The sequence below is a fragment of the Vicugna pacos genome, chromosome 2 (assembly GCF_048564905.1).
Source record: "Vicugna pacos chromosome 2, VicPac4, whole genome shotgun sequence".
NCBI lineage: Eukaryota > Metazoa > Chordata > Mammalia > Artiodactyla > Camelidae > Vicugna > Vicugna pacos.
In genome coordinates, this window is record NC_132988.1 from 22,493,798 (window position 1) to 22,506,260 (window position 12,463).

Genomic DNA, 12,463 nt, shown 5'->3' on the forward strand with positions numbered 1-12,463 from the left:
TCTATTGCCTGGTATTGGTCAGCATCTAGCTTTGGAAACGTCTTTAGATGAGGCTTATTCTCAGTTTCCACCTGTGGCTTCTTTCTTCTCTGTTTCCTCCAGCAGAGAAATAGGATTCATAGGAACCAGGAGATGAGGAGTTAAATCTCCCTCTCTGTTTCTAAGCCTACTCTTATCTCAGGAGTATTCTTCCTAGCAATCTCGGAGAATTCAGAGGATGCACTGCATACAGGTCAGCACTGAAACAACAGCTGGGCACGCAGTTCCTTGGATGTGATCCTTTTTTTCCAAGGCTTGAGTCACAGTCTGACTATTCCCTTTTGTTCTCCCTTCTCTCACAGCACCCTGGAGGGATATTATGTGGACGATGCCCTGCAGGGCCAAGGAGTTTACACTTATGAGGATGGAGGAGTTCTCCAGGGCACATATGTAGATGGAGAGCTGAATGGACCGGCCCAGGAGTACGACACAGATGGGAGACTGATCTTCAAGGGACAATATAAAGATAACATTCGGCATGGAGTGTGCTGGATATATTACCCAGTAAGCCTCGTGACTGTTCGTTTTGCTGGAAAGTAACATGTTTTCAGACAGTGCTTTGAGTCTGCGCAGTGAAGAGTAAAATGTATTCTCTGTTAGAAAATGTGAGGCTGTGAAATTTGAGAGTCACTGTAGCTGAAGCCAGCAGCTTAGGAGGGATGTCCTCTCACTGTTTTCACTATGGACTTAGATTGTTGCCCTTCGCTCTGTTACGAATTCCTCTTCACGGTGGTTTTGGAAAGGAATGATTGGTCATGATTAGAACAAACTGGGACACACTGGTTTTACAGTACCACTGATAAAGATAAAAAACTATATTGCTTTTTAAAAATATTCCTTACAGCTGGCAGAAAGTTTCATTGTTGCAGTTAATTTTATTCTTTCTCATATGTAAGAACAAATGCAGCAATTTCTCATCTTTTTGGACTTATTACACTGTTGTTACTTCATTTTACAACCTTACTTCCTACTTTATAAGGTACTTTCTTGTTAAATTGCTTAAATTAAGGTGATTAAAATTAACTTGCCTTTGAGTATTAAATAACACTTTATGATCTTCCTGGAGATGACTAGAGCAAAAAGATATGGCAAAACCCCTAGTTGGGAATTAATGCTCTCAATTTTGTTTGCATTTCAAATACCCTATCTGTTATTAGTGAATTTCTAGAAAATGTTTCAGAAAATAGACCTGAGAAAATATATTATCTAATATTTTATTTTGTCCAGAGCTTAAGTCAAACTATATTTTTTCTTACTCTGAACCCAAATTGGGTTTTAATTAAAAACAAAATATCTATTACAAGTATAATGAGAAAAGTAGTCCCAGCTAAATCTACTTACACATTATTGTTCCTAAAAAACTGTAGTCTAGGCATATGGAAAAAATACTGTAAAACATTTTTTTAAATAATTACTAAAGAACTTACACATGCTCTTGGTAGGGTCTGCAATAGATCAGAAGTCCTTTCAGTTTCAGAGGTAGAAGAGGTGGAGGGACTTACCAGTTTAGGAGGCCTGAAACTGTTGTTGCTTCGTGAGTAGGCAGGTTAAAGGTCCTGCTGCCCAGGGCTGGGGAGCTGCCGTTGTGATGGAGAGTCTTAAAGTCAGGGAAGGTGGATCTCTGCACGAGGATGGGTCTAGGAAGGAGATCAAAGATGCACTAAAGTGAATGGCTCTGACTCACTCAATGTAGTTGTATTTTGAAACCTAAAATGTGCAGCTGCATGTAGCCTTGATTATTGTTTTTTTAAACATCAAGAGCAGACTCTGACTCAGGAAGGAAGAGGCACTGGAGAGTTATAAGCTTTAAAAATTAACTTGGTTGATAACAGTTTGTATATAGAGTCTGTTGGCACTTGGAGTGGGGTGGTAATCACACCCCTCTGCTCTGCTTTCTGGAGTGGGAATCAACTAATGGACACAGGTGTCAGGGATCGAGATGTTGGTTTCATTGTGGCACCTTTGGCTGGAGATGTGCGGTCTTCTACTCTTTCCCCTCTGAACTAAACCGGTGGACTGGCGGTCCGCAGAGCAGCTAGAAAGCTGCAGGTTCTCCTGGGAGAGTACAGCTGCCTGGGGCAGCTTCCCCAAGGAAAGGACAGAAACAGAGGGGGGCAGGTACAGCCTGTGAGCACTGCCAGTCCCCAGGACAGGTGAGCAGAAATGCAGAACACATGGGAGCAGCAGGCTTTATCCTGTTAACCCCCTGGTAGAGATGGGTGTCAGCGGGCGTCAGATCCTGCCCTCTCTCTAATCAAATGCATGATTTCTCCATCCATGAGGGGAAGCCACTGAGCAGAGGAGACAAAGGGGCAGCTGACAGGGAGGTGTTTGTGACATGAGGTTAAAGCAGGAACAAAAGCAAGCAAAAATCATGATTTCCCCCAAAGGATTTATAAGCCCACTCTAAGGACAATTTATTTCTTTCAAAATTTTACCTTGGAACTGTGATGGAAAGTTTTTAATTAAAAACTCATAACTCCCTTTGGAAGTAAAAGAAGAATCTCTACTTTATTATTCTAGACAAATAAATTCACTTGCCCCCCCAAACTGGAAGTTTAAAGCACATAAGGGGGGAGAAAAGTGGGACCCTAGAAAGGCAGCATTCTGTTACAAATACATAGAAATGCTGATGGCTTATGTCAGTTACAGCGGCGTGTAAGAAGCACAAATGCTCCAACATCCTTCAGCTCAGTAATCACCACTGAAAGCCTGCAGGCAGATCTTGCAAAAAGTACTGTCCCCGTTCAGGCTGGGTTATTAAGAATTAACGCGGGGAGGAGAAAGAGCAATAATACATCCCTAATGCACTTCTATCCGTGAAAAGTGCTTCCAAGTATTTTTCTTTCTATGAAAGTGCTGTGATTCATTTTTAAATTTATAACCTTTCTTCTCCAGTCAGACTATGGGGAGCTGTAGAAGTCCTTTACCTGGTGGGACTTCTGCCTGCTGTCTCTCAGTAGCAACATCTGGGATCACTCAGGAGCATCCCTCATCACTGACCTGAACCTTTGAGCTGGGGAACTAGAACCTTTGAGTTGGGCACCTAACCACGCTTTTAGAAGATGTCATTGCATTACTGTTGTTATGTCAAACCCACAAAGGTCTTAGATTTTCAGTTATACCATAAGGGCCTTCTGGATGGGGGAAAAAAAGGAAACATCTTTTGCACCCTAGATTTGATTTTTTTTAATTATTAGCTTATCTTTAGTATTCCAATTCAATTTCAATAGTAATTATATCACCTGCTGTGTCCCTCAAACTGATACCAGGATACAGAAAGCTAAGCTATGCTATGATAAGCTAAAGCATTTAATGACCCTGAGGATTGAAGCGAATGACAGTTAAACAGGAAGCACAGCTGGCTCCTCTCCTGGAAGGAGGCAAAAGGGAGCAGTAATCAAGAAGAGTGGGAAGAAAGAAGTGATGGGGAGGGAGTAGAACTGAGCTGATCTTTCCTCACTTTTCCTTCTGACTCCCCCCAAAAAATGACAGTATAGGAGACTCAGAAAGGCCGTGTGCAGAGGTCCGTTTGCTCATCTCTTAGAAAGTGCAGACAGCTCTCTTTCCTCATGTACACTAAACTGATTCTTAAGTACCTTTAAACTACAGATGTTCTTAATAGACCAGAAATCCAGAATTCAACATAGGATCATAGGAATGGCGAGCCAGCCTGTCTTGCTGCAGACTCCTGTCTCATTTGATCTTGGCCCAAAGTGATCACTTAGTTATGTTTCCTTTAAATGGCTGTAACTAATGCTACAGATACAACATTTTTGCCTTAGATAGCAAACCAAGATAGAGTATCAGCAACTTGTCCGGGATTATAAAGTATAACCCCATCTCTGACTCTCAATCAGGTTTACACGCCCCCTGTGCATATAACTTAGAGGGGACGGGATGGGGAGGGGAGATATGCGCCGTGCTTTTCACACTCATGTGCAAAGCGCTAAGTTCTTAAACTATCATGATCCGTATTAACAGTGGGGGTGCACGAGAAAAATTTCTTGAACTCGTGTCATACAGATAAATACTATATATAATATTTTCTGATTTTGGGTTTCTCCCATCAGGATGGAGGCAGCCTTGTAGGAGAAGTAAATGAAGATGGGGAGATGACGGGAGAGAAGATCGCCTATGTGTACCCCGATGAGAGGACTGCCCTGTATGGAAAATTCATTGATGGAGAGATGATAGAAGGGAAACTGGCTACTCTCACGTCCACTGAAGAAGGAAGACCTCACTTTGAACTGATGCCTGGAAGTAAGTTCAATCTGCCCCCGAAGGGTTGCTCTCATTCCCTAAAGCCAGTTGTTAGGGCTTATCTGAGAGAAGTGACTGTCTTTGCCTAGGCCACTTTAATGGTGTACTAGTCAACTGTGCTGCTTCACAGGCACCTCACGCCTCAGCGGTTTACAACAGCAAACGCAGATCTGCTGACCAGCAGTACTCGGGCCAGGCTGGACTTCAGGCTTCTAGTCAGGTTTGAGTCTGCTCTATGTCTTCATTCTGGGGCCCAGTCTGAAGGGACAGTGGTGACCTGGGTCCACATTTTCTCAGATGGTCACAGGAAGCCAGACCATGAGCAGACACCTATGACGCCTCTTAAAGCCTCAGCTTGGAGCTGATGCAATGTCCCTTTCCCCCACTTTTCATTGGTCAGAGCAAGTCACATGGCCAAGCCAAACATCAGTGAGACAGGGAAATATACACGATGCACTTTAGTGGCACATGCTGAAAAGTCACCTGTCAGGGCACAGCTATGTAATTCCAATACAGGGAAGGAATGAAAAAATGATGCCAGTAAATTTAACCAATTGTGAATAGTATATCTCAGGGGGAAAAAAAAAACTACAGTTTAATGATTTAATTAATAAAGAATCAAATTAGGTAGATCTCCAGGTGGGTACCGATTGTAAAGCTGATCCAGCTTGAGCTCTGATTGGAAAAGATAAATGCACATTCAGAGCCTAGCATCTTCTTGGAGGACCTAACTGACACATGAGTGAGTCTGTTGGAATCTATCTTAGAAAAAAATCCTATTTCCTTTTAGAAGCACAGTACGGCACACTAAACATTTTTTCTGATTATAAAATTATTTATTGTAGGTTTTGGCACCAAAAAAATAAATAAATATATAAAATAATTTATTGTAGAAAATCTGGAAAATATACACATAAAATAATCGAGATTTTGTATTTTTGGGTGACACAACATAAGAAAGCCAATTGAATTGTTCTGATTCCTTGAAAACAATGTATGAGTGTCTGTATTTCCAATCCAAGCTGAGGCATAAGGGGAAGAAAGGAGAAAAAGTAATATATCTAGGCATTGATAGGCTGAAAAAATATTTAGCTATTTGGTTCGGAAGGAGATTCTCCAAATAGTGGTTGTCCAAAAAAAGAAATCTAGTACTTCACATTTAGGTCCAACTTGGGTTGTTATAAATGTCTCAGTTTTTGTTTTTTTAAGTTAAAAACTGAGGCATTTTAAATGCAATGTGGGATTCTGGATTGGATCCTGGAACAGAAAAAAAGGGTATTTGTGGGAAAACTGGTGAAATCTGAATAAAGTCTAGAGTTCAGTCAATAGTAGTGCAGCTATGTTGGTTTCTTAATTTGGACAAACGTACCATGTAACTTAAGAAATTAACATTAGGAGGAGCAGTGAGGGCTACTGGGGACTCTCTGTACTATCTCTGCAGCTTTTCTGTAAATATAAAATCATCCCAGAATGAAAAATTGGTTTTACTCAAGGGAAACAGTAATCTTTGAACTTCAAACTCTAATATCTGTGCTCTTCCCATATGTTCTCAAAGGAGACAGTGTTATAATGTTTAGAAATGAGGAGACTCCAATCAGGGCAAGATCCCAGTTGGTGATACAGATTTTAAAACCCCAGAAGTGGCATTATTTTTAGTGGCAAGAGTCTTGAACTTGAGTCCCCTCCTTTGAGTCTCAGCCCCAATATTTACTGTATTATGGTCTTAGGCAGGTTATTTATCCTTCCAGAACCTACTTCTTTATCATAAAATACTTAATAAGTCACTTCCCTGTCCCAAAATGTGTTTCATACTTATACCAAGGAGAATGTAATAACCACAGTAACTTTCATGATGAGGATTTATGGGAGGTGCCCACTTCCTCGTCAATTAAGAAGATATGATTAATAATTACATACCCCCAGCTTGACTTATAAAAAGAATTGAGCCAGATTTAATACATAAGGGTTGAATTTTACTGAATTATATGTCTTTTAAAAGTTCATACCACTTTATCAAAATCCCCTAGGACAGTTGTTAAAAAGAAAAAACAAACCAAAAAGCCATGACTCTGAATCTCAGGGGGTGGGCTGGGTGCCTAAGAATCTGCAACTTAGTGTGGAAGCAACCTAAATGTCCACCGACAGATGACTGGGTAAAAAAGTTGTGGTATATTTATACAATGGAATACTACTCAATCATAAAAAAGAAGGAAATCATGCCATTTGCAGCAACGAGGATGGACCCAGAGATTGTCATTCTAAGTGAAGTAAGCCAGAAAGAGAAAGAAAAATACCATATGATATACCATAAAAAAAGAAGAAAAGAAAAAAGACACTAGGAACTCATCTATAAAAGAGAAACAGACTCACAGAAATAGTAAACAGTCTTATGGTTACTGGGGGAAGTGGGTGGGAAGGGATAAATTTGGGAGTTCGAGATTTGCAAATGATAACCACTATATATAAAAGTAGATTTAAAGAATAACAAGTTTCTTCTATATAGCACAGGGAACTATATTCAATATCTTGTAGTAACCTATAATGAAAAAGAATATGAAGACGAATGTATGTATATATATGCATGACTAGGACATTGTGCTGTACACCAGAAATTGATACATTGTAACTGGCTATACTTCAATTTTATATATATATAGTAAAAAAGAATCTACAATTTAGTAATTGGTATTTACCCAAGTAGACAGTTCTGAGTTTGAAGATCATTGCTTTAGGTTGTCAGAATTCATTAAAAAAAAAAATAGACAAGATATTGGCACTTCCCATAAAACCCCATCAGGAAAGTTGTTATGGTTATTACCTTCTCCTTGGTATAAGTACAGAATACATTTTGAGAAATGCGGGTGATCATTCTCAGGGGGAATATTTTTCTTAGGACTCCTGGTTGCAAATAACAAACACCCTCTTCAAACTAACTTAAGGCCAAAAAAAAAAAAAGAGGGGTTGCATTTATTGGCAAGACTCTAGCAGGCCTCAGTTATTTTAAGGATATGTGAACAATGTGGGTCTCAAAAGAGTCAGGAACCATAGCCGCTTTGGGGACTCGGAGGAACCAGATCCTTACTCTGTGTTCTGTCCCCTCTGTGTCTCCCCCTCCTCTAACCAGTTACAATGATAGAACCACTGACCAGCTGACAGATGAGGGCTTTCAGGGTCCTGTGGCCTTGGGTCCAGTGGCTGGGGGAGGAGGAGGAAAATAGATTGCAAATATCTGAAGTCCTCCTCGCGGACTTCCCCCTCCACACCCTTCCTCTTCATGCTTCCGGAACCACGAACTGCTTCGGCCTCTCCACTTTCTCTGTGCTGATTTTCTCCTTGTGCCTCTGGCCGGAATTTCTTCTCTCCCCACAGGAATCCCATTCCCTGGCTAATTCCTATTCCGTCTTTATGGCTTGGCTAACCTCTTAGAATTAATGTTTGTCAAGTGAATGGATGAATTCTAGTCAAAGGTCATAGTATAAACAATAGGCCAAAGGAGGAGAAGTCAAGGATGCTGTCTGTCTGTCCGGAGCACAGGCCTGGCTATCTAAGGGAGCAGAGGGAGGGACAGTGTGCCCTGGAGGAGATGCACCAACTCCTTGAGGGCAGGAAGAGACGTGCTCTCGTCTGTGTCTGCACAGCCCCAAACGCGGTGCTTTCCCAGTAGCTGGCACTTAGTATATTTGTGAAGAAAGTTTTAGCCTCAGGAAAGGAGATGGGCGTTCATAGGAGAAATTCTGCTTACTAGAACATGTATTCCACAGAAATATTTGGCTTTAAAGTGTAGTTTTTTGTTCCTCTTTTGAACTAACTTCCTTTCCTGGGTTTCGGGCTAGTCCAGATGCGTGCCTCAACCTTTCCCTGCCCAGCGGTTACTGCAGGGCCTTCTGCAGTAATGCGGGCTGCATTTCCCAGCCTCTTGTGCATCTGCCTTCTGTCTGGGTTTGGCCACAGGGAGGCGCTGGCCGGGGACACAGAGAGGGAAGGGAGCAGGGAGAAGCTCTGTGTGTCCAGCCAAGTCCCCCTGATTCCATCTCCCACCAGGACCAATCCCCATGGGGCCAGCTTCCCTGGGCTCCCCGGGGCTCTAGAGCTCTGGGAACACCTCTGCCTTTGTCCCTGTGGTTCAGGCTTTCAGTCCTGCTCTTGCCAGTCTGCAGGCTCCTCGTTGCCCTGTTTGGCTTCGCAGCATTTCTGTGCTCTGTATAACCAATTCTCAGAATTAAGTTCTCTCTCTTTGAGATGCTCAAATGGTCTGTTTCCTGGTTAGACACTGACAGATCTGGATTGTTCTTCTGACTTTTAGTTTGAGACATTAATTTGGGTTTTGATTGTATTAAAAAAACAGAACCAAGACCTGGTAACCATTGGTAACCACTAAGGAATTGCTTAATGGAATAATTTGTGATGCCTTAGTGCCTAAAATAATTGACTTTGCAGGAGTGAGCCCTCCAGTTCCAAAACTTGTTTCTTTACTTATTAGCCTTTGGAACACCGGATGTCTTTCCTGTACTCTGGGAGCATTCTGTGCAGAGGACTGATGTTAATTCTAGGACGGTTGTCTGCCTTCGTTTCTGGAATAAATCACTAATTGGCTTTTGAACCACTTTAATAGAAATAAGATGACTTTGTTAATGCTTTATCAAAAGCAGTCTGTTCTCCTTAATTCTAGTGAGGCTGACTGTTTATTTTTAGTGAAGGAGACAATTGCCAAGGGTGGGTGGTTGGATTCTACAGACTGTGTCTAGGATGAAGAAAACCACAGGAAAAATTTAAAACTATTATCCAGTCTGATCTGACCAGAGAGATCTCAAATTTTCGTGACAGAGCATTTTCTTGATTAAAAAATGTTAATGACACAAGCAGCTCTTAAACTATTTGAATAAAGAAAATGCAAAAGCAAAAATAGGATTTTAAGAGATACTTCTAATGGCTCTTCATTATGACCTGAAAATAAAACTCTAGAGCAAATCTGAAAACTATCCACTTGTATCGAAGAATTTCATTCTAGTTGGTGTAACTTGAATAACATCTTTCATTATTTACCTCTTTCTGGTCCCTTGAATGGAGAGAAATGTTTTAAATGTCCTTCCCTGACTCTGGGCCTGCGCTGAGCTGTCTGTTTGCTTTCCAGGTTCGGTGTACCATTTTGATAAGTCAACTTCATCTTGCATTTCTGCCAATGCTCTTCTTCCAGATCCGTATGAAGCAGAGAGGTAATTTTTTCCTTGTGGTTTTGATGGCACTGTTTCTGTGAGATTAAATAACCCCTGTGGTAGGAATTAATGCTCCTCTGTGGCTCTGCTCAGGCCGAGTTCCTGAGCAGAAAAACATCCTCAGATATTCTGGGGAAGAGTTCTTTTATTCTCATACAGAATCTGTCCCTGTAAGAGAGCTTCTCCAGCCATAAAGCACAGAACAGCCTGTGCCATGTGTCAGTCCCAGAATGAAACTTCTGCGAAGAGAGAGTGGTTGGGCCAGGCAGCCAGCTGTGCCCTGCCCAAGTGTCCCCTTTCTTGGGGCCCTAGTGCCACCATTTGTGTCTCAGCCCCTGCTTGCCCCTCAGGAGCATTTCACACTCTGGATAGCTCTAGCCAAGGCAGAGACCGGATGCCTCCTTTTCGACCTCGCCCAGCCGACGGGGTCTGGAACACAAGATAATTTCTTCAGTCACAAAGGGAAGATAGGCATGAAATAAAGAAAATATAAGAAGCATAAAGAACATGCCAGCTTGTAAATGACAAGTTTCTGATTTTATAAGTTCCCTCCCAGAGGGTCAAGCCCTGTTCCATTTCATAACTTATCTAAACTCCACTCTTGACTCCTGATGTGGCTTTCTCTGGTCCCCTGCCTGGAATTCTTACTCCCCAGCCACTGGCCTGTTTGTGGGTAAGAGCGCCACCTGCAGTTGGCTTTCTCGTTGCCTCACTCTGTAAGCATGACCTCTGTTCCATTTCTGTTCCATCTGTCTGAGAAAAGGCCTCTTCCCTGGTTTGACAGGGCTGACACCACAATGTCACAGTGAATGAATGGCCTCTTTCTTGCCACGAGGCTCTGGCCCGTTGACAAAGGGAAGAGTCTGGTCTCTTGTTAGCCACCCAAACACAACAGCACCGTAACCCAGTCTTTTTTTGTTACTGTCATTGTGGTGATGCCCCATAACAACACCTTTAAACTATCAGTGATTTAAGAAAGCAGACATTTTATTTTAGGCTCGTGATTCTGTAGATGGGCAGAGGCTCAGCCGCTTTGGACGGCGATCCTCTTGGCCCAGCCAGACTAGGCTGCCGTCCAGGTTTCACGTTGGGCTCCGGTCTGTCTCACATGCCTTCCTTCGAAGACTCAGGCTAAGGGAACAACAGCCCCCTGGGGCATCTTCTTCTTGTGGAGATGAACGGAAGCCAAGGAGGCTGGTAGAAACTTGCCGTGCTTCTTAACCCCCGAGACCCAGCCTGGCAGTCACTTCTGCCCACCTTCTAGTAGCAAAGCAGATCACACCAAGCCCGGAGCCCATCAGGCAGGGAGGTGTTCTCTGCCTGAGCTGAAGGAAGCGAGGGAGGTCACACAGCCAAGTGGCAGGGTGTAGAATTCTGTCCCAGGGAGGGTGTCAAGAGGTAGAGGCAGTAATTCAGCCTTCTAGTCAGAATGAAGATGACCCGCTCCACCCGAGTCACTGCATCCCCAGGGCTCGAAGAACTGAAACTGTGGATGGAGCATGTCCTGGCTCACTAAATCCAGCTCCGGAGTTGTGAGAGCTGTTTTCTAATTAACCAGTGGTTGGCAAACTTGTTCTGTAAAGGGCTGCTTAGTATTTTAGGCTTTTGCAACTACTCAAGTCTGCCTTTGTAATGCTAAAGCAGTCATAGATAACACTGAGCAAGTGTGTGTGGCTGTGTCCCCAAAAAAACTTCACAAAAATGGACAACAGCCAGATTTGGTCCTTGGGCCATAGCTGGCTGTTCTGTTATAAATTCCTTTGCTGATAACTGAAAGATTGTGCTCTATGCTGGAATTTGACACAACATTGTAAAATGACTATAACTCAATAAAAAAAAGTTTAAATATATAAATAAATTCCTTTGCTGGGAAATGCTCATTGGATATATTTTATTAACTGTTTGTCACTCTGTCATGTAAAGGGTCCATCTTGAGGCTTCATTACAACAGCCTTTCCCTCCTATATGGCATAGAGAAACTTGGGTATAGCTTTAATTAGTTTTGGGAAATGTTTGCCGTGTCCTGGAAGATGGTGGAAATTGTCATTAACTAACAACATAAAAATTTTTAAAAGCCTTCCATCAAGCAATGGGTGACTTTGTGAACATATACTAATAACCCCTGTATTAGGGAGCAGTAAGAGACATAAGTACCGGTTCCCCAATTTCCAATGCCAAAATCTGTGGCTTAATTTGTCCTTACTTCCTCTTGGAATTATTATGAACTGACATGTTGGATTCCATAGCCATAATGGTATTTTTGTGGTTAATGTAAGGAATGACATATCAAACCAAAAAAAAAAAAAGAGTCATTATTTGCCCTTTTTTTCTATTTAGGGTTTATGTTGCTGACTCTCTCATTTCCAGTGCTGGAGAAGGACTGTTTTCAAAGGTAGCCATGGGACCTAATACTGTTATGTCTTTTTATAATGGAGTCCGAATTACACACCAAGAGGTGAGTGGGGTAGAAGTGGAAAATCAGCTTGATTGGTTAAAGGGCTTTGTTTCAAACACCCTTAATTTTCTCATTATTTCCTTTATTTTAATATTCACTAGAAATACGGAGGAACAAAAAGCTAGGCTCTTTTGTAAATGCTTTGATATTGTGTTATAGCAGGGCCTCAGACTGCTGTAGCAAAAACACCACAGAGTCAGTGGCTTATACACAACAAAATGTCTTCCTGTGGAATGATAAAGGGCAAAATGCTGTGAAATGATCAAGTCCCTGTACATTCAAAGCAGTTGCACAGGCTGTCAGTGCACTCAAACCAAGCTGTGGTCGGCCACACAGTGTCCCCTGTGACAGTCAGTCCCGAGAGTCCAAGACATTCAGCCTACGGAAGGTGGCTCAGGATACTGATATGTAATTTATGTATTCAAAGATTCCACAGCTAAGGAAACTGCAGCCCACAGAGGTTAAGCAATTTGCCCAAGGTTACCAGCAGAGT

At 42.2% G+C, this 12,463-nt stretch overlaps 1 protein-coding gene across 2 annotated transcripts in view; it reads left to right on the forward strand.

Annotated features, from left to right (window-relative positions):
• Positions 1–12,463, forward strand: part of SETD7 (SET domain containing 7, histone lysine methyltransferase) — a 45,459-nt gene that overhangs the window by 20,323 nt on the left and 12,673 nt on the right. For both annotated transcript variants that reach the window (XM_006200091.4, XM_031692169.2), the window contains exons 4-7: positions 342–543; positions 4,113–4,302; positions 9,434–9,515; positions 11,853–11,970. In XM_006200091.4, the coding sequence (XP_006200153.3) occupies positions 342–543; positions 4,113–4,302; positions 9,434–9,515; positions 11,853–11,970 (592 nt within the window). The remainder of the gene's footprint in view (positions 1–341; positions 544–4,112; positions 4,303–9,433; positions 9,516–11,852; positions 11,971–12,463) is intronic.